Source organism: Oncorhynchus nerka, linkage group LG26, assembly GCF_034236695.1.
Source record: "Oncorhynchus nerka isolate Pitt River linkage group LG26, Oner_Uvic_2.0, whole genome shotgun sequence".
Taxonomy (NCBI): Eukaryota; Metazoa; Chordata; class Actinopteri; order Salmoniformes; family Salmonidae; genus Oncorhynchus; species Oncorhynchus nerka.
The window spans coordinates 7,054,187-7,077,231 of record NC_088421.1 but is presented as its reverse complement, the minus strand read 5'-3'; the positions used below and the strand labels follow the sequence as shown (position 1 = coordinate 7,077,231).

The 23,045-nt window shown below is 42.6% G+C and overlaps 1 protein-coding gene across 1 annotated transcript in view; it reads right to left on the bottom strand.

Moving 5' to 3' along the window:
• Positions 1-23,045, bottom strand: part of LOC115110145 (integrin alpha-3-like) — a 36,451-nt gene that overhangs the window by 4,206 nt on the left and 9,200 nt on the right. The window contains exons 2-13 of the mRNA XM_029635550.2: positions 7,642-7,769; positions 7,255-7,346; positions 6,756-6,999; positions 5,069-5,164; positions 4,494-4,725; positions 4,099-4,292; positions 2,311-2,399; positions 1,962-2,098; positions 1,711-1,788; positions 1,490-1,557; positions 507-643; positions 175-321 (exon numbers count right to left, since the gene is read on the bottom strand). Of these exons, the coding sequence (XP_029491410.1) occupies positions 175-321; positions 507-643; positions 1,490-1,557; positions 1,711-1,788; positions 1,962-2,098; positions 2,311-2,399; positions 4,099-4,292; positions 4,494-4,725; positions 5,069-5,164; positions 6,756-6,999; positions 7,255-7,346; positions 7,642-7,769 (1,642 nt within the window). The remainder of the gene's footprint in view (positions 1-174; positions 322-506; positions 644-1,489; positions 1,558-1,710; positions 1,789-1,961; positions 2,099-2,310; positions 2,400-4,098; positions 4,293-4,493; positions 4,726-5,068; positions 5,165-6,755; positions 7,000-7,254; positions 7,347-7,641; positions 7,770-23,045) is intronic.

Here is a 23,045-nt window from a genome sequence, read left to right as displayed (position 1 = left end):
TTTTCATCAACACACTATCAACAAACCCCAGTGTACAAAGCGTGGGCAGTAACTGAAGAGGCACACACACAAATAGTATAGTGGAGATTCTGTGTAAAGGGGAACATTCAAAACAGTATCATGAGTAGTCGCACCTTGGTATCAAACATTAACTGAGTAAACATTAGGTCTAACCTCCTTTTTGACATGGCTGGCCTTTCCCTCACTGAGCACAGGGAAGGCATCCAGGTTCTGCAGAGACTGCCGGGCTTTGGGATGCCCCTCATGGAGGGATACGTTCAGGGAGAAGACTACTGGCTCCACCTTGTCTCGGATGGGACTCTACAGGACAGACAGCGAGACATGGTTAGGGTAACTCCCTTTGCTATTTTCAAGCATTTATCCAACAAATCTCAACAAGCAGATCATCAGTAATGATACAGGGCTTCGACCCTGGAGGAGGAGATGAATTCAAAACCAAAGCCAGTCCATGGTCACAATAGGTTATGTCGGTGACAGTTCCTTACCACTAGTCCGAGCCTCAGCGTTTTGCATTTGGCAGATGGCATTGACAAGAAACCAGTGTAGCTGTCCAGGCCATTGTCTTGGAAACGGACCCGGTGGTTGTGCCTTGTTAGGTCGGCTTCCACAGTGTACTTCACAGCTGAGAGGACACGGGACAAAATGCTAGAATACATACTACAGGGAATTTCATAACAATTATTTATTCATTCATTTAGCAGCTTTTATCCCCATTGTTTGAATAAAAAAAAGTGGCTTAAATGAATAAAAACAATAAGAGCAAGTAGGCTTTGTGTACATTTGAAATCACATGAAACCAACAGTTGTGTTTGCGTACATACAGTATGCCAGACATAAGATTTATTTAGATAATTATATTAGGTATCTGTCATTTGATTTAGGATTTTGGTTACAAAGGAAAGGGGACAAAGCCAGTGATGTCATAAAAAACGTATTTTTAGAGATGTTATGTGTGTGTTTCTTGACAAGCTCATAGGTTCAAGGGCAACAATGGTGGAGTTTGTTTTGCATGGCCCGGTGTCCCGGGTGGGTGGAGAATGGTCTAAAATGAGCCAACTCCGTCCACATGGGGTATGGGAAAATGCCAGGCGAACTCCAACAATGTCTTGCTAATTTACACCCTCCCCCTTTTGATGAACAACCTGCGCTAATTGGCTGGACTGTCTTGCCAATCAATCACTTTCACCAATTAGTTAATAGCTAGGCACAAATGAAACCAACAGTCACAATTGCCCTTACAAGTTGCAATTGTACCTTGGGGATAAATAAACTGTATTGAATTGAAATCAATTGAACCAAATTTAATTAAATGGGCTAAATTGAATTCCATTAGCTCCGGAAATGACATTCATACATGTTGGCAATCTTGTCATGAGGTCACTTGAATGACTGATCAACACTAAAATAGCAGTGTTAGTGTTAGAGCAGTGGTCATCTAATAACAATGTTGTAACAGAACCACACTCACTGACGTTCTTCCTGAAGTCCTTGTCCCCAGTGCTCAGTGTGTAGTTGAAACAGACCTCCACCTCCACACTGCAAACACAGAAAAACATACTCAAATGGTCAGGGATTCCCTATTCAGGGTCATAACATGGGTTTAATCACTATTGCTGAAACATTGAGTATCCTCAAGCATTGAAAAGAGATCATTATGTCCAAATACAATTATACCAAACAAAATCTTACCAGTTGTCACAGTCTTTAGGGTCCACAATCCCTGGCGTCACTTCAAGAGTTTTAATGAGGTGAATGACTGGGCGGGCCCTGATCAAATAGATAACAACATGAACATATACCAAACATTAGGGATTTATGGTTGATACAATAGATTTGCTGTGCATTAAACAATATGTCTGGTTCGAAGGATGAGAACTGAGATGGACGAAAACACAATATACATCTAAATGCATCAACAGATCCTTGTTGTGATTAGCTACCTCAGTAAGGCTACGCGGTCGTCCAGTGAGCCGACCACCATGTCGGGGTAGCGGTTCTCATCCACATCCAGCCCCCCGTTGATGGAGTAGCCAAACGTCTTGAACCCACCTCCAGCTATATCCTCCCCCTCAATCACCTGAGGAGAGGGAGGTCAATACTACAACCAGATGTTGCAACAGAAATCGCCCCCATCTGTTCAGCTCTGCGGCTCTCCTCACCACGAGCCCCATAGGATGAATTTACCCGTAGATGCTGATCTGAGGTCAGTTTTACATGTAATACCCTTACGGCTAAGGTTAGGAGTCAGGGAGGATCCTAGATCCTGTTTCTAAGGGTGTGTTTCCATACCTGACTGGGCTCCTGAGAGATGCCCTCAGCACTGCCTGTCCAGATGAACACCCTGCCTGTTCCATGGAACGGAGCGCCCACCGCAAAATCTGTGAAGAGAGGGAGGGGGAGAGAGAGAGAGAAAGAGATAGAAATTATAGGCTCTTGTGTCTCCAACAAAGGTCTTCAAAAGCCTTGTTCCATCACTGAGGGTCAGGAATGTTCTATCCATTTAAGTTCATGTCAGCACTCAGCACTGAGCCAATACTTGGTGAGAGTGAAATGTTGTCAAAATCCCATTCAAACAGCTTTGATTCATGTCAGAAAGGCACATGATAGATTTATAATACCAGTGTCACAGACATTATGGTGATCTACTGTATAGTGTTCAGGACAGCAATGCTGTAAAATGATACATGTAGCTTATTCTTAAATACATACATTTTCTGAGAGATTAAAGGTCCAATGCAGCCGTTTTTATCTCAATATCAAATTATTTTCTGGGTAACAGTTAAGTACCTTACTGTGATTGTTTTTCATTTTGCTAGGGACTGTCTAGGTGTGGCCTGAGTGGGGAGGGGGAAACTGAAAACTAGCTGTTATTGGCAGTGAGGTTTGGAACTCTTTCTTATGTAAGGGGATAAACGCCGAAGTTCTGTGCTTTACCTTGGAAATGTGGATGACGCAGCGAGGTTCATTTTTCCAAGTTAATGTACAGAACGGAGGTGTTTATCCTGCTTACACCACAGCTGCCAAAGAAAACAATACTAAAGCACACATTTACCGGTAGAAATAAACAATTTCCCGTTGATATTTCCATTTTTATAAGAGGATTCATAATTTCTCATATTTTGGTTGGTTCCGTTGTAGCCATGCTCGCTGGCAACGTTATTGTAACTTGCTTGCTAGTTATAATAGCCAACTAGCGATGGCTAACACAGTCACAACCTCCGTAGCCAGAATAACAGCTACATTTGCTTTTGTTCAAGCTGTTTTTCTATTGACATTCATTTGGATACATCCATAACGTTGAGCTGATGATGCCCGATTTTGCCAGGTCATTACGAGGAGATCGCATTGCTTATCAAACACTAGGCTAGAAGCTAGCTAAATAGTTAGTTGCTAGCAAATCTGCCAATATGACGACTGAATTGAAAAATACCATTGCTGAAAACAGTTTGTCAAACTAGAAACGTGGAAGGATTTGACAGCATAGCGCCACTTGCTTTGTGACTGCAGCATAAGGGACTGGAGAAATTCATGTTCATCAATATGCCTCTGAAAAATCTAAACAATGCTAGCTAGCTAACTAAGTTCTTCCTCGTTGGGCCTGCATTTACAATCTATCCTATTTCAGTTTGTGTGGTTGTTGGTTTAGCTTTCTGTAACTTTGTAGCAAGTAAGGTCTGCATGTGTAGGCGTATATTGCATCATTATTGCAAGGTGTCCGATATCATTTCAACTTTCCAGATATCTTTTCCAACTGTCCTGCTATCTGGTGTTAATGTCCATTCTAGAATGCCCTTCTAACCAACGCTGTGGTATAATGGTCTATTAGGACATTTATAGCCGGTTGATGTCACGAGGCAGTTCAAAACTCCATTCCACCAAAACAGTCTGAAATTTCAGTCAGTTTTTCCAAACAGCTCTTACACTAAAAGTGCATTATCATAAATGTCACTATTTTATTCCAACCTCAGAGTGGAAGTATATATAAATCTCATTTTTGACTGTACTGGGCCTTTAATGATTTTCTATCCTAGGTTCTTTATAAGTGTGAGAAAATGTTGGTTTATTAAAATGTTTCACCTTGAAAGCCATCTTGGTTGACATCTCCAATGGCAGCCACAGCCATTCCAAACGCAGAGTCTCTAGGGCCTCGGAGTATGATGCTGGAGTTCTGCCGGAAGGAGCCGTTCTCGTTCATATAGACGTACACCGCTCCACCAAGCTCCTTCTTCCGATCAAAATAGAACGGGGCTCCGACGATCAGATCCATCCAACTACGAAAATGTTCAAACAAAGAGTGTTGTTTCATTGACAGGGTTCAGCCAATAGTATTTCAATTAAATCAATTCAGGAAAAAATTATATTGCAGTTAAATTAATTCCAAAAGAAGCTAGATCAATGATTTAAAACAAGTTACTTATGTCCCATGGGGATTAAGAGGAGTAAGTAAAACAAAGTTATAATCCATACTGTACCCATCATTGTTGAGGTCTGCCACGGCTAGGGAGTTCCCAAAGTATGAGCCCATCTGCTCGCCTCTCAGGGTGAGGTAGGGTTTCAGCTGGTCCCCGTCCCCTGACGTCGACGACTTCTTCACAGTCAGAATGACCGAGCCTTTGGCGTCATCCTTGTTATCCTTAGGAGCCCCTGTCACCACTGTGTCCTGGCTCTGGCTGAGGAGGCCTCGGCCCTCTGCCACCGAGTAGCCTGGAAAAGAACAACAACAAACAACATACTATTACTAACTTTAAAAAAAAAATACTATGTCTCACTTACGTGATCTGATCTTAATCTTAAGAAATTGTTCGTAAAGTAGAGAATCTTGCACATGCGCAGAAAGTACGGCTGTTTAGCTATCGGGAAGAGGCATCTAGAAAATCTGGCCATGTAGCCACTCTGTTCTAACTGCTACATACTGACGTACTAACAACATAGGTTAACTGACAACAGAAAACGCACACATCATGTTCACTGTTAACTTTAAAAACCCGTTCAATTCAAATCTGTATATAGACGTTTCCTGGTTAAAGCAAGATTTTTTTTAAATTACCTATGTAAATGTGCCGTCGATTACCAAAGTTGGGGAAGCTGCTTCTCTTGGTGTCATAGATGACATTTGGATTCATCCAGGAGACATGAACATTGCCTGAAATAGAAGCAGAACAACACACTGGACATTTTAGAACAAAATATGAAACAACCACAAAAACTGACCCGATTAGCATGACAATGACCATATGTGTTGACATACCGCACACACAGACCAGGCTAACATACAGTCATGACCATAATTATTGTCACCCTTGATAAAGTATTTTTATACAGTTTTCTTTTTGCTCGTCCTTTATCTGGTTGTCGCTCTTGCTGCTGGTGAGTCTCTGATCCACCTCTACGCAGACGACACCATTCTGTATACTTCCGGCCCTTCTTTGGACACTGTGTTAACAACCCTCCAGGCAAGCTTCAATGCCATACAACTCTCCTTCCGTGGCCTCCAATTGCTCTTAAATACAAGTAAAACTAAATGCATGCTCTTCAACCGATCGCTACCTGCACCTGTCCACCTGTCCAACATCACTACTCTGGACGGCTCTGACTTAGAATACGTGGACAACTACAAATACTTAGATGTCTGGTTAGACTGTAAACTCTCCTTCCAGACCCATATCAAACATCTCCAATCCAAAGTTAAATCTAGAATTGGCTTCCTATTTCGCAACAAAGCATCCTTCACTCATGCTGCCAAACATACCCTTGTAAAACTGACCATCCTACCAATCCTCGACTTTGGCGATGTCATTTACAAAATAGCCTCCAATACCCTACTCAACAAATTGGATGCAGTCTATCACAGTGCAATCCGTTTTGTCACCAAAGCCCCATATACTACCCACCATTGCGACCTGTACGCTCTCGTTGGCTGGCCCTCGCTTCATACTCGTCGCCAAACCCACTGGCTCCATGTCATCTACAAGACCCTGCTAGGTAAAGTCCCCCCTTATCTCAGCTCGCTGGTCACCATAGCATCTCCCACCTGTAGCACACGCTCCAGCAGGTATATCTCTCTAGTCACCCCCAAAACCAATTCTTTCTTTGGCCGCCTCTCCTTCCAGTTCTCTGCTGCCAATGACTGGAACGAACTACAAAAATCTCTGAAACTGGAAACACTTATCTCCCTCACTAGCTTTAAGCACCAACTGTCAGAGCAGCTCACAGATTACTGCACCTGTACATAGCCCACCTATAATTTAGCCCAAACAACTACCTCTTTCCCAACTGTATTTAATTAATTTATTTATTTTGCTCCTTTGCACCCCATTATTTTTATTTCTACTTTGCACATTCTTCCATTGCAAAACTACCATTCCAGTGTTTTACTTGCTATATTGTATTTACTTTGCCACCATGGCCTTTTTTGCCTTTACCTCCCTTCTCACCTCATTTGCTCACATTGTATATAGACTTGTTTATACTGTATTATTGACTGTATGTTTGTTTTACTCCATGTGTAACTCTGTGTTGTTGTATCTGTCGAACTGCTTTGCTTTATCTTGGCCAGGTCGCAATTGTAAATGAGAACTTGTTCTCAACTTGCCTACCTGGTTAAATAAAGGTAAAATAAAAATAAATAAATAAAAGGTTGACAATCATTTTGGTCATGACTGTACTTAACCTTACTGACCATATTGTCCCTGTGGGATGTATTTTTTTGCAGTCTCAAACAAATCTATGCCTACCTTGCCACTCAAAGCTGCCAGGGGCGCCCACGATGACCTCTGTGTCAGTGATGGCAGCAGAGATGCCCATGTTGCACATGACTTCACCTGTGATGTCTTTAGTGTGGCTGCACACCTGATCAGGGTTCTGCCAGTGCATGTCTGTTTCGTTATAGTTCAGGTCGTTACCACGGATATAACACTTCCCAATCATCTGACGCAGCTTCAATACGCCATGTAACTTCACAAAGCGATGGCCACAGGTCTGAGAGAGAGAGAATCAGATGTGATCCTCTTTGTCTTGGTCATTCAATACTTGGCCATTTAATCAAGTAGTATGATACAGTAAGTTGCCAGAGATAATCATTCATATCAATATTGCATGCATTTTTGCTGTAATTTACGCTAATCTGTTCAGTAAACTCAGAAGGAGAGTTGCTGGTCTGGAGGGTCACCAGAGGATTGACTGATGGCCTCTTGAACCAATGAAGCTTTAATAAGCAGACAAGAAGTTACTCACCAGAATTCGCCCCCCTGGCTGTCTTTGGCTGGCCACGGTTACCCCCAGCCACATATCCTCCACCCTGTCCTCACCCTCAATGAGGTCAGGGTCTGAAAGGTCACAGTATATCACACCACTCACCATCACTGTGCTTTGGGTTTCATAACAATACAACAATAAGGCATTTGTTTTAGGAATCAGAACAAATGACTTCCTTATGTTCCTCAAATCCCTTATTTCAGTTGATTTTATATTAACATTTCCTCTGTGCCGTTCTAAATGGATAGTACCTTTGTGGAACAATCAGTATCTATTCTTAGTCCAAATGTACTATAATATTTCCTTACATTTTTTTAAAGCAGAATTAGCAACTCTGAGCAACAACAGCAAAAACACAATGTCTACCTGAGCCAATCAGGTTCATCCTGGTGCAATCTGATTGGGCAACGTTTACAGGGCAGGTATACACATCTCCTGTTTCATTGGCCTTCACGCCAGACTCTGCCTTCTCCTTGGGTGCTCCAACAAGGAGTCTGTGGATCCGAACAAGACAAAACAAATCTGCGTTTACATTTCAACCCCAAGATTAGCCATCTATAGTACAGTATGTTAAACTCACTGACAACAGGGCACCACATGCATGTCTGCAGGAGATCAGATGATACCCAGTGGTGTAGTGGCAGGTATACACAAGCATCCACCGTATACACAGTTTTTTCAGTGGGCATTGTGTAACCTCCCTTCTTAATCCCCACAAGTAGTTTACTCGAGGTATCAATGAATGAGGCTGATTTAACAGATCAGAATATTTTGGTTAAAATGTTGATTAACTATTATTTCTCCAGATTTTAAGCAAAGCAATGTGCACACCATTAGAGATCTAAAGATACAACAACTATTATGCGTTGCTACTATGACTAGGATAATGCCTTTGACTGCTAAACACATGAAGGAAAGTTGATTTGAAAAATAGGCCTATAAAACAGGAGAGCGCATACGAGGTTTCTAAAATGTTCCCCTCGACATTTCTATGGTCATATTTTGGCTTGGCTACTTTGAAGCACGGTAAGACATGCCTCATAATATGAAGTAAAACATCCAGGTTTCAAACGAAGAAGGAACAGGAAACATATTGAGATGCTAATGATAGGCCTAACTGTCTTCTGGTAGATGGAAAGGCTTTCCCAAAAAACCTTCTCAATGAAATGCTAAAGTAGCCTCTGCCTACCTGGCAGAATGATATCATGTTCATTTGCATCAATCCCGTGGCCATTTGTTTTTAGAAACTCCACCTCGTGTCCGCTACAGAAACACTGCTAACCAAATAACAGTGCTAAGTGCCTGCACACTTGAATTAAAGGGAAACTACAACTCAAAAGTGGTCTCCTGATGTGGTTTAAGCATTGTTGTTGACTTAGAACTTCCAATTATTATTATGTTTTTTTTAATTACTTTAAAAAAAAACTTTTACTGTGAATTTCTGACTCAGTTGACATCCTCGTTTATCTATTTCAATAGTAGGCCTACTATTAGACTACTTGCACAGTACATCTTGGCTTGTCCTGACTGTGAAAGACCAATATGGGATTCATCATTTTAGGTCATTCGGAGTATATGTCATTGTTTCTCAGAGGGCGACTTCACTTCGCCGGGCGGGTCGTTCGGGAAAATGTTAGCAAAATTAGAGTATATCCACTACACCATTGATGATACCATGTTAACAATGTGTATCCACTGATCCATTGATAACCGCCACTTAATTGGCAATCTGATCAGGGTTATTTCACCATACCGAGAGTAGTAATTCAACATGTCTTGTTTCCTTTAGACAGAGAGTCAAATGTATGTATTTGGATTAAAAGGTGTAATAACCAAAGAATTTGAGCTGTCCTCCCTTGCTTCAATAAAAGAGAATAGATGTAACACAGATGACTGCCCCAGTGAAATAGAGAGGCAGGCAGCCAAGCCAGGATGTGTATATTTTCCCCTCTCTCGCTCTCTTTCTCGTTGATATGCTGTACACACTGCAATGAGGTGAGTACTGATGAGGAGGAGTCGGGGAGAGGTCAGACACAGAGAAGTCAGACTGGAGAGAGGTAGAACGAGTAAACAGAGGAGAGACTGGGGAGGAGGGAGAGAGCAATGAGAGGCGACAGCCAGACAATGACAGACGGAAGACAGGGAGGACCAGTGAGGAGTTCTGAACTGAAGGGCACCTTTCTCCTCCCATCCGTCCCTCCGAGCGGTCTCATCCAGTTTGGGGGGGGTCTAATTTCATTTTGTCGCCCCCCCTCCCCTCACCCAGGACGCGGGTTGGGTTGTGTCATGTGACTAAATCAGGTTTGCCCGACCAGGAACGAGGAAATGAGCATGTCACGTAAAGGGTGAGTGAGCTGTGGCATACAAGGACAAGACAGCATCCAAACAACCCAAGTCAATCAGTCTCTTCTCCTTTAATTCATCATTCCTTTTTCTCTCTTTCTCTCTCCCTCTCTTTCTCTCCAACACGTCTCATTCATAAGTCGCTTGGGATGTGGATGGGACATTGGAGAAAGAAACATCAAGCAATTCCACGCAATATTCATTCATAACAAGAATGCATTATAGTAAAGACACGACTGTGGCACGCAATGATTCTATAAGGAATCCAGAAAAGGGAAAAGTGTCAAGTGAGAGCTCCTCTGGGTTAAGAAGATCGGTGCATTTGTAGCTACAGAGACAGATATTTCAGCTTTGACTGCAGTATCGAGACCCTGGCAGACATAAATGTTCAGAGCTCATCAGTCAAGTGGAATAAATGCCAGTCGTCACCAAGGCGATGACAGAGATAATAGGGAGGACATTTACTGACTTCCACCAATCAGGCTGTCTAGTTACACCGATAATGTTATCACAAATGCCACTGGCCCACTGGAGAGAAGGAGCAGATATACACATACCAGAGAGTAGAGGAGGATCACTACTGATCAGTGTGTGTGTGTGTTTGTGTGCGTATGTGTGCGCTTACGTGCCTACTTGTGAAACAAACACAAGGTAATTGTTCCACTCATCTGACATCTGGCCTGGGAGTGCTCTCCCGCACCTTTAGCAAATGGAGCTCCAGTACTGGCAGCTGGCGTATGTCATACAGGTAGCAGGGGTTACTAGGAAGGAATGCAACACTACCAGCACACAGGCTAATGGTGCCCATGCCGGCGTGCTCTGCATTCTCACTGTACTGTAAGACATAACAGAAGAAAGTGTCCTTCAAATACTTTGAGTGTTTGCTTGAGCCTGCATTGAGTGCCTGATGGGCTGGGTTTGTGTTTTTAAAAAATAATCTATTGGTTTATTGAGCCAGGCAAGCACAATCGAGCACAGATAAAGTATTTGAAAGGATTTCAAATATTATTTGAACCCAGGCCTGAAAAGAGCACATGATGTTAGAGCTAATCAAGCCCTGATGTGTCTTCTCTATGGAGAGAAAAAGAAATGAATTTCTCATGACATCTTATGTGAAGTTAATGTGATCACGTGGCAACATGTAAAAGCAACATGTGAAAACATTTGAGCAACATGTGAAAACATGATCTCATTTGAAACAAATGTGACAACACCGGGATGCAACATTTCAACATGTGATACCATGAAACTGACAACATTTGAACATTTTTCACATCAAAATGCAATTCCACATGTGAGAGTTAGATTTTCTCGTGAACTTTTTTTACGAAATGAAAGCACAAGTTTGATTTTCACCTGTGAAAGTTTTTCGTGTGTGAATGCTAATTCCACATGTGAATCTACAATTCACATGTACGGTGAAAACCTGTTATTCTCCTCACAGATGAAAAGGTGGTGTTAACATTCAACATGTGATCTCTACACTGAGTGCATTAAACATTAGGAACAGCAGGTGAATCCAGCTGAAAGCGATGATCCCTTATTGATGGCACTTGTTAAATCCACGTGTATCAGTGTAGATGAAGGGGAGGAGACAGGTTAAAGAAGGATTTTTAAGCCAAGGGGACAGTTGAGACATGGATTGTGTATGTGTGTTCTTCAGAGGGTGAATTGGCAAGACAAAAGATTTAAGTGCCTTTGAACAGGGTATGGTAGTAGGTGCCAGGATTGTGTCAAGAACGGCAACACTGCTGGGTTTTTCACGCTCAACAGTTTCCCATGTGTATCAAGAATGGTCCACCACCCAAAGGACATTCAGTCAACTTGACACAACTGTAGGAAGCATTGGAGTCAACTTGGGCCAGCACCCCTGTGGAACGCTTTCGACACCTTGTAGAGTCCATGCCCCAACAAATTGAGGCAGTTCTAAGGGCAAAAGGAGGTGAAACTCAATATTAGGAATGTTTTTCTCTCAATGTATATTGAATACATGTGAACATATAGTTTCACATCCGAACAGCTGAAGTCACGTGTCTCTTGTTGAACATTTCAGCTCAATATGTGAAAACAGTTATTTCGCATGTGAAATTTCCCTTTTTTTGAGTAAGGGAAGTTATGAAATGGTATCGGTATTTTAAGGTAGGTGATACGCTGTTCAGTTAAATGTGTTATAAAAAAAGATGTACAAATCTTTAATCAGTGACAATATGATTGCATTTTACATGATCACTTAGTACTGACCTTTCAATATGACCTCATGTGGGATTTGAACTCACAACCTCTAGATTACAGTGATCTTTCTGCTGCTAGTACACATTCATTACTTATAACATATCTTTGCACTTGGAGAAAGAGTGTCATCTGCACTGCTATTTTAGTTATCAGTTAATCTTACTTACTATATCATTGATTTCATTCACTTATCTTAGCATTTCAAGGGTTTTCTGTATAGTTGCCTAGGGGCGTATTACTCCTGAATCACTATGATAAATATAATAACTTTTCTAGGGTGTATTATACAAAGTCCAAAGTGTATGAATACAGGAGCAATCAGTCACTGACACAGAAATAGTGGCATAGCAGGAAGATCAGAATGCTGTCAAGCAAGAAGTTGAGAGTTCAAATCCCAGGTGTTGAGTAATAATTACTATATAAATAAACATACATAATGTAGCCATATGTAAGTGGAAAACACTGTGGCTACTTTGGGACATCCCAGCACCTTCTTGTTTGCAGGGTATCTGTTTAAATCCACATGTGAAAGGTTATGTGACATATCATCACATGTGAAGTGTTCCAAAACCAAATGGTTTCAGATGTGAAATCATGTGTTTCTTCCCGTAAGGGTTATGCCCAATTGCCCACTGAACATACCTTGTACGCAATTACATAGGCAGGCAGCCTGCCTTCTTCCCTGCTATATGACATTACATAGGCAGGCAGCCTGCCTTCTTCCCTGCTATATGACATTACATAGGCAGGCAGCCTGCCTTCTTCCCTGCTATATGACATTACATAGGCAGGCAGCCTGCCTTCTTCCCTGCTATATGACATTACATAGGCAGGCAGCCTGCCTTCTTTCCTGCTATATGACATTACACGCTTGGACAGGCTGCCTTCTTCCCTGCTATATGACATTACACGCTTGGACAGGCTGCCTTCTTCCCTGCTATATGACATTACATAGGCAGGCAGCCTGCCTTCTTCCCTGCTATATGACATTACATAGGCAGGCAGCCTGCCTTCTTCCCTGCTATATGACATTACATAGGCAGGCAGCCTGCCTTCTTCCCTGCTATATGACATTACATAGGCAGGCAGCCTGCCTTCTTCCCTGCTATATGACATTACATAGGCAGGCAGCCTGCCTTCTTCCCTGCTATATGACATTACACGCTTGGACAGGCTGCCTTCTTCCCTGCTATATGACATTACACGCTTGGACAGGCTGCCTTCTTCCCTGCTATATGACATTACACGCTTGGACAGGCTGCCTTCTTCCCTGCTATATGACATTACACGCTTGGACAGGCTGCCTTCTTCCCTGCTATATGACATTACACGCTTGGACAGGCTGCCTTCTTCCCTGCTATATGACATTACACGCTTGGACAGGCTGCCTTCTTCCCTGCTATATGACATTACACGCTTGGACAGGCTGCCTTCTTCCCTGCTATTATGACATTGACACGCTTGGACAGGCTGCCTTCTTCCCTGCTATATGACATTACACGCTTGGACAGGCTGCCTTCTTCCCTGCTATATGACATTACACGCTTGGACAGGCTGCCTTCTTCCCTGCTATATGACATTACACGCTTGGACAGGCTGCCTTCTTCCCTGCTATATGACATTACACGCTTGGACAGGCTGCCTTCTTCCCTGCTATATGACATTACACGCTTGGACAGGCTGCCTTCTTCCCTGCTGACATTATGCCTTCTTCCCTGCTATTGACATTACACGGACAGGCTGCCTTCTTCCTGCTATATGACATTACACGCTTGGACAGGCTGCCTTCTTCCCTGCTATATGACATTACACGCTTGGACAGGCTGCCTTCTTCCCTGCTATATGACATTACACGCTTGGACAGGCTGCCTTCTTCCCTGCTATATGACATTACACGCTTGGACAGGCTGCCTTCTTCCCTGCTATATGACATTACACGCTTGGACAGGCTGCCTTCTTCCCTGCTATATGACATTACACGCTTGGACAGGCTGCCTTCTTCCCTGCTATATGACATTACACGCTTGGACAGGCTGCCTTCTTCCCTGCTATATGACATTACACGCTTGGACAGGCTGCCTTCTTCCCTGCTATGACATTGACAGGCTGCCTTCTTCCCTGCTATATGACATTACACGCTTGGACAGGCTGCCTTCTTCCCTGCTATATGACATTACACGCTTGGACAGGCTGCCTTCTTCCCTGCTATATGACATTACACGCTTGGACAGGCTGCCTTCTTCCCTGCTATATGACATTACACGCTTGGACAGGCTGCCTTCTTCCCTGCTATATGACATTACACGCTTGGACAGGCTGCCTTCTTCCCTGCTATATGACATTACACGCTTGGACAGGCTGCCTTCTTCCCTGCTATATGACATTACACGCTTGGACAGGCTGCCTTCTTCCCTGCTATATGACATTACATGCTTGGACAGCCTGCCTTCTTCCCTGCTATATGACATTACACGACATTGGACAGGCTGCCTTCTTCCCTGCTATATGACATTACACGCTTGGACAGGCTGCCTTCTTCCCTGCTATATGACATTACACGACTTGGACAGGCTGCCTTCTTCCCTGCTATATGACATTACACGCTTGGACAGGCTGCCTTCTTCCCTGCTATATGACATTACACGCTTGGACAGGCTGCCTTCTTCCCTGCTATATGACATTACACGCTTGGACAGGCTGCTCTGCTTGCTTGGATTGTTAGGATATCATCCGTGTTTGGGATGTTTGTCTTCACTTCCAAGTCTTTGTTTTATGTGTTTCACCTTTGCTCTTAGCAAATGCCCTGTGATACACAGTATAGGGGGTCATCTGAATTCTCTGGTTCAATTCTGATAGTTTAATTTACAATTGTTTAAGTAGAACTCTTATCAACATTCTACTATTTGAGTACACCGGATTTAAACCTACTCAAGTCAGTGGCTGTTATCATGGGAATGATTGAGCCTTTGTGGGTTGGGTAAAAACAACAACACGAGTCTTGTTTGAAAAGCCTGAAAGCCAAAAGGTGCTCAATTCCTGTCATTCGCACAGCCTAACCGTTTTACCGATGCCATTGTCGTGAGCAGTTAACAAAAGACACATGACCAAACCCCTTAAGCAAACACACTCATTCGTGCAACAGAAACAGCGATTCACTTGTGCTACCGCAGGCAACGCTGTGGGCGACTGAAACGAGAGAAGCATAAAGGCCTCCGATGGAGTTGCATCGGCTGCATGGGAACTCGTGCTAAGACACGTCACAATCACTTATTCACTTTATCTCTGAATCTCAAGCCAAATCCTTCAGCGATGAGGTGGGAAGTCAGGGATAAAGGGGAAGATATGGCACAGTTCATAGTCAGGCTGTGTGTAAACACACGTACTGTAGACCCACTGTGCACACACACACACACACCTCCTAGTCCTAACCATCCCATACTGTACAAAGGTCACCAATGACAATGCTCAGTGGGGAAAGAGTTGGCAAAGTAGAGTAAATAAATGACTAAGATATCTACATGAACGCGAGATATCGTGAAAAGGCATGCCCGGTAATAAGAAGTTCGCTTTCTTTTTAGGGGTGGTGTTTCTTAAGGCATAAGTCTCTGCTGGGTCTGAATGCACTTCACTTTGTAGCGCACGACTCACTTCAATGAACTCTCAATGTCGTGTGACTGGAAGCAAAGTCGACCTGTAAAGGTCAGAGGGTGATGAAGAACTTCTGCCATCTTCCCAATAAGTGATTTTACACTGGAATCTCAATTTTGAATAATCCTCTCACAAAACCCCTAAATCCAAAGGACTGAGACAGGGGTTAGACCTCTTAGTGGCTTGGCAGGCCATCTTGGTGAGTAGTCCACTGAAAATTCCACCACACCTTTCCAAAGCTGCTCCTAAAATTGAGCAACCCACTTCTTGGAAATCAAGAGAACTAGTGGTTTAATAAGTAATAGAGAACAGAGGAAGCATTGCAAAAAGGACTAATGTAGCTAGCTGGAAGAGTGAGTCATTTCCTCTCCCATACTGGCCCAGTGCCCTGGCACACACAGTACAACAGACCACGACACCTGAGACAGGATGTGGCCGATGACCTCCTAGGACATACTGGAACTTGTTTTACTTTATTCTGTGGTGAATACCAGGACTATAGCCAGGTGGATGAAGTATTTACAATGGACTTGACGATTTAACGCTTGGTCAGTTTGCTGTGAAATAGTGAATGTCCAAGATTGATGGATGGTAATGTACTGTATCATCAACATGGCTGTTGTGTCACCTCTCTCACAGAGTAGTCCGATAACTAAGTTGTCAACAAAATGTTAGCACTAGCATTCGCTAACTTATGTGACCTGGTCTTTTCAAACATGGCTTTTGGGGAAAAGGGCATGGGTTATATATATTTCCTGTGAGGGAGAAAACTGAGGCCTGGCTTTGAAAGTGTAGCTAAACAACTGGCAACATGAGGGTGGCCTGAATACACAATGCAATATAAGATCACCATGGCGATAAGCTCCGGGAACCTGCTGCACGGTCGTCGGGCGACAGCTAGGCCTGACAGAGAGAAGGAAGTGAAACTGCCCGTAGAGAGAGACAACACAGACGGCTGATCACCATATTGTCCCCTGGCACGAATGCATCAACATGAGACTAAACATAGCACCTTTCTGTCAACGTGTAGGGCCACATCTAAAGACATTCAGCACAATCAACAGGATTGGCTTCTTTAGGCATTCCAGTGTATTCAGTGTTTCCTGCACAGAGCAACACGGTTGAAGACACGAGATCAAGATCAATCTGTTTCACAGAAGGAGAAAAAATATCTAAAAACAGCAACTGGTTTACATGGCTTCCCACATGAATAAAGAATTATATATTGACCCTCACAGAGATTCTAAAAGAATGTAAATGTACGTATTAGAAAGTCATCAAAAATGCACATCGAATTTTTATTAGGGATATACCAAAAGTAACACAGAGTGCTGCAGTCGTAAACGTTGAAGTAGCATACGCCCCAACTGAAAACAGGATGACATGTCATGTCCAGTTTGGTCTCCGCAAACAGAACAGAGATACCACACACCCATCACATCACGGGAGGGAAATGGAAAGTTAAGTGGCAGTGAAAATGACATCAGTCCGAACTTCAGAGAGATGCTGCTGTAGCTTTCGCAGACCCTCACGTACACAGGAAGCACACAGCGATGTTTCCAGCAACACAGTGTGTCGCACAGCCTTCAAGGACAAGACGAGGTCTTCTGCCCGTTTGCCATCAAGCTAAATCAAGCCACATCCAAATGATGTTGGATGAACAGGGTATGCTTTGAAGACGGACGTGTTGATATTTTGAGGCAATACAGAGAGAGAATCCGTGCCTCCCCCCAAAAAAATTGAAAACGTACTTGATTCATACAAAGAAACAACAGTACATTTTTCACACGCACAAAAAAAAATAAGAAGAAAGAAGTATACTTTCCAAGTGTACGTTTATTAAAACATTTAAAACAGTAATCATTCACATTTCATGCAATCCTCCTTTGTCTGCTTATTCAGCGACTTTGCATGCACGGGTACCAAAAAACAAACATGGAGGAAAAAGAGACAAGACGCGTGATTAGCTTACAGTATCGAGCAGCCACGGTAAGCAGAGGCCTAAACCAGCCGAGGCGTCTTCAGAACCCGTGTGTTAACTAATAGACAGACTAAATCAAGTCGGACAGCAGACGCGGCTGGAGTCCAGAGTGAAACACAAGCCAGACGTTTGTATCTCATTCATTATGTGGAATTACCTGGTGTCGGAATCGACTCTCTTGAAAACAAATACTACTCCCGGTCAGAACCATTAACCTGACTACATGCCTCTGTCTGTCTGTCGTGATGCACACACTCACACACACAGAGAAATCCCTGGAAATGTAGATGCCTGGGATGTTTTAGCCCTAAGGTCATTTGAAATACTATCTAACAATAAAGACCATTCATGAGCTGACCCCTGACCTTGTTGTTTTAAGCGACTTTTAAAATAAGCATGTTTAGTCTATAGGTGGTGTCTGATGAACCTGTAAACATGATGAATCACTAGTTGGCTGTTTTACCTCTAGGCATGGAAGGAGACAGAATTGGGGGGGGGGGGGACTAAATAAAAGTACATACTTGTTGTGTTATCATTGTGTTATCCTGTAATTCATAGTATTAAAACAATTATGAAATCAGTCTCTCCTCAGATGACGGTAAATCAAAATGTCATAGCTAGGTATCTTGAGTGCACAAAATCAACAAGCCACATGGTGCCTAAATCGCATGGTGTGAAGTAGCTCAGGTCTCTCACAGAGCTGTCAAATCAACAGCAGGTACAGCAGTGTTCATGGAAGTAACCCCGCTAACTCTGCCCCTTGTGTTGACAGTCTGGAATTTATCACATCAAAGTGTCAGCTAACCCGACCCTGGACTTGGCTATTGTCCAGAGAAACAGAGAAACACTGGAGTGAACTGTCAAGACTAGACTTCACGCAAAGACAGGACACGATGAATTGTCCGATGCTCAGAAATAAATCATGATTAAAACTTAGCATACTGTAGGCTACGTTTGAAACGATGAATCAATGAAACGATCATCACACCATACGCGAATACAATGAATAGGCCTAATAATGAGTAGACAATAACAGCGAGCACAGAAGTACAGACCAGGTGTGATATAGGAGCACAAAGAGACTACTACAAAAACCACATACCGGTATCTGATTAGCAGTCCACCAAAGTAACATGAGCTAAAAAAATTAAATAAAAACTTTTTAATTCTTTCAACCACCATATGGGGAAGTCATCGTCATGGCGCTGTGGGACAGGACAGGATACCCTATTACAGTCCAGAACTGGGTTCAAATACTATTTGAAATCTATTGATTACTTAAGAGTGCTTTTACGTAAGTCTTCCTGGAGAGCCATATGGAAGAGATTTGCAATTTAGGGACTTTTCTATTGTTTCCATGGCAAAGGGGCACGCTCAATCAAGTACAGCTAAAGTATTTGAAACGATTTCAAATAGTACCCAGGTCTGTTACAGACTACAGCCAAGACCGGAAAGAATGGGTTACTATGAAGGAAATGGGTGATTTGTCTGCAGGACAAGAGGGCTGAGAGTGTGGGTATAAAGCTTTCATTGACTTAAAAAGTTTCCGGGGGTCACATTACTCCTCCACCGGAACCTTTTTATGTCCGCGACACCGACAGTGGAAGGGAGTGTGTAAACGTTTTGACTGCTGTGGAAGTCTGGAATAAAACGTGGCATGCCAAATACAACCTTTGAACTCCCCACCTGGGGTTCGTAATAAGGGGCGGTGTGTCTCTCACGTTCAGTTATGTCATGTTGGACAGAAAGCTCGGGAGGACTCGCCAGATCCAATTTCCCCTTAAATTTAGGAACCGACAAACTGGAGGACTCGGGAGCCTCTCTGTAAAGGGAGAATGTCAAGAATCTTTTTTATTTAACCATTATTTTTAAAAGACCCCTGAGGTTAGAAATCCCTTTTTGTAAAGGCAACCTGGGATATTTACCCCGACAGTAGACATATTGCCTACTAGTCAAGCAACATCAGCCAACTGTATGACTTACTATCTCCCGTTCTCTCTGTTGCGGTTGATACAGTGAACGCGACCACCGAGGCCATGAAAAAGGAGCCTTTGAAACAGGGAGAACGTGAAGAATCTTTACTCCCACAGCAGACAGTCAAACAAGGTCAGACATTTCAATGAGTTATGTCCCTTTCTGTCTGTTCTGGTTGATACAGCAAAACCGGACACGAAAGGTCTGCTTCCTATAACACTCAGAGCCGGAGCCCTGTCCATCCTCTTGAGTTAATATTATAAGTCCCAAATGGCACCCTATTCCCTATATATAGCGCACTACTTTTGACCAGGGTGCAGTTTGGGCCGGAAGCCTAACTTGACAGGTGCTTCCTGTTGGAGTGATGTTTCGAATCTCTCCAGTTCCCCCACAGAGTATTAAACGGGCACTTCATTTTTTATCCCCATATTGGAAGGTAGACACTGGTATGGTGCTGGAAATAATACATGTGAATTTAAAAACAGGTGAACTGTCCCTTTAACATGCATCTGCCTCTCATTAGCACCTGACACAGCGATGTTACAAACAGCCCACCTCAACCCGACTCAACCTGACCAAAGCAGGTTCAAGTGTAGTACTTGGGATCATTAGCCCGTTAATTGATGTCAACACTGTCAGCCGTTTTAAATGTCCGTTGCTGTAATTACTATGTTATACTTTAGAGAAATGATCTGGTACCTTAAAACACAAGACACATATGGGTAGGATTCAACAGCATGCAAGTATGGATTTGGTTTTTGTCTCAAATGTATAGATAAGCATTTTGAGATCAACCATTTAAGTGAAACGGAGAATAGGACTGCTGACGCTAACATTAGTAATATCACCCATTGAAAAGGAAGTCGTTGAAGGACAAGTATTTCAATCACCCAATCAGGCTACAGGGAACCCTTTCATTCTGTGAGTAAATCACTTCCATTCACATCCCCTGGGGTCAAGGACCCAAGGGATTTCCTCCTCTGCACTTCCTGACATGACAGCACTGGTGACATGTAAGCATAATGGTATGTCCCTGACTTAAACCACCACAACTTTAACCTGGACATCATTTTAGATGGCAAAAGTTTTTTTTTTAAATGGTATTGGTCTATGCGTTCATTTTTTTACGTCTTTGAATCTAGTGATGATAATTCTTATAATCCTATATGTATAAAACATGTCCTTAAAGAAATATTAGAGATTTGTGGGTTACACTGACTTGAGAAATCTGCCATTTGAGTCCAACTGGTCCTAACACAAATGTATACAGGCAAGAATATTTTACATTCAGTAGTCCATTGGCGATAGACTTGTGGGAGAGCAGTGACATTGTTAAACCAAAAACACAGCAGTCTACCAGCCTACACACAGGATGTATAAGCTACTTCCCAGTCCTGAATTAAAACAGACCGTATTCCGTCAGCCAAATTCACTCTGCCAATTTTACAGCAGATTATTAGAGGGATGGACCACAACACATGTACTTTTCATCTGGGTCAGACGGTGCAGTTAATTGATATGGCGTGGGGGTTTACGTATGGATTTCCATTAAAAGCTCATTCAATTAGGCGAGGAGAGAGAGAGGCTCAGCTGCCATAATGTGTTTAAGGTTCTCAAAGACCCTCCATTGACCTGCATGTCAACTCTTGTCCAGTTCAGATGAGGGTCTCAATGGTCACTGAATTAGAAAGCTTTATCACGACTGAAGTACAGATGAAGCAGGCTTAAGTACAGTTCAGTATCAGCACAAGGGAGTTGAACTTCAAGACGTGAAGCACTAAGACAAATGGTGCACTTACGGTATATGCTATGTTATACAACGGGTAGGTGTAATCCTGAATGCTGATTGGTTAAAACTGCATTCCAGCCGGTGTCTATTCCACAAGTTACCACCGGCTAAATCTATGATGTTAAAATGCCTATTTACTCTGTTCCATCTGACTGTGCAATCCACTGTCTCATCTCCCCAGCCAGGCAATTTATAAACTCGATCTCCACTATGAAAAGCATCTAGACATTATTTCACGTTTCTTTTAGACTTCTGTCTGTCTCTCCAACATTTGCAACATTGTTTCAATATTCAAATTCTTTCTCCAGCTGTCCCATAGTAATGAACATGTCATGAGTCGGGACGAGAGACAGAGGCAGGCAGTGTTTCTCAGCCAGTAGAAATCATGAGTCAGCTCGCATAATTTTTATGGATATATACAAAGAAATGTAAATTGAAAAAAGGTCAAACGAACCGAAGTGCAGCTATTTCGCAGTCTTTCCAGCTTCAGTTTGAAGTGATTGTGTTAGCTGTGTTGTTGGCTAGCTCCTCTGAACAACAGTGTTCTGACGAGAGAGCACATTTTCAAAGCCAGGCGAAATCGCGCCTCATTAGCTCATTGTTATGGATGTATACAAATAAATGTCAACAGAAAACACTTAAATGCAAATGCTGCTACTTTGTTGTTAGTCTGGCAGCTTTTTGACGTGACTGTAAGTTAGCCGTAGTTGGCTAGCTAGCAAGCAAGGGATACGAACGTTGCCAGCCAGTATGGCAATGGAACATTTAGAATGAAAGACTGGGTCGCATCCATAGATACAGAACAAAAAGACTGAACAACTGGGTTGCGTCTCTAGCAACCGAACCGATATAAAGAACGACCAGCCGGCTTGGATAGCAACCCTAGATTTGTGTCGGCACTATATCTTGTGGAGGGATTAAATAGTATGAATAAATTAATCAAAATAAAGTTAATGAAAATATGTCAATCATTATTTGAATATGTTGGTAACCTGTTCTATAAAAGTGATAATGTCCTCAAAGCCGGTGTTTAGGGGATATATTGGCACGGTTTTCCAGCCCTTGACTTCGTCTCGGGCCTATGAACACCCGTGCCAGTATATCCTTCAAACACCGACTTTGAGTGCATTATCACTTAAATATCAAACTACAATATACACAAAATTCATTCCACAGCTATAACAGCTGTTTATCATTTTAGTTAAGTGTATTAATAAAAAAATATTGTTTTAAATAAAAACAGGTAGAAATGTATTAATAAATAATATATATACATATAAAAAAAACAGTTTAACACCATGTGCTAATGAATACAACACATATTTCGCAACCATTCCTTATCTTTCATTAAAACAGGTGGTAAACCTCTGTAGCAAATGGAGGGTTTTAGGAAACAAAAACAATGTTGCCTTACTGTCGTTAGTACTGTACCTCTTTCAACCAAATGTTTTGCCGGGATACAAAAGCTGACGCAATAGCTGCTGTAGCCTCTTTCTATTGAATGGTTTGAACCAGTTAAGTTCTCATCATCTCTTTACAGGGATAGAGATGTTGAAGCAGCTGGATCTGAGCCAAGCACAGTATTACCCTTTGCCCTGATGGTTCCCTGTTGCATCATGAGGTATTCTAAACGCATTATTAATGCCTCCACACATTCATCTGAGGGTTGATTTGACTGCTTGAATTCCTACAGTACTTCAGGTCAGCTTAACCCGCCATAAAAAGGGGCCAGACACCAGCAGCTTTCCTTGAAGGGAAGAACCAGCTCTAGGGTATCTTACTTCTCTCTTAGCTAGTCTTTAA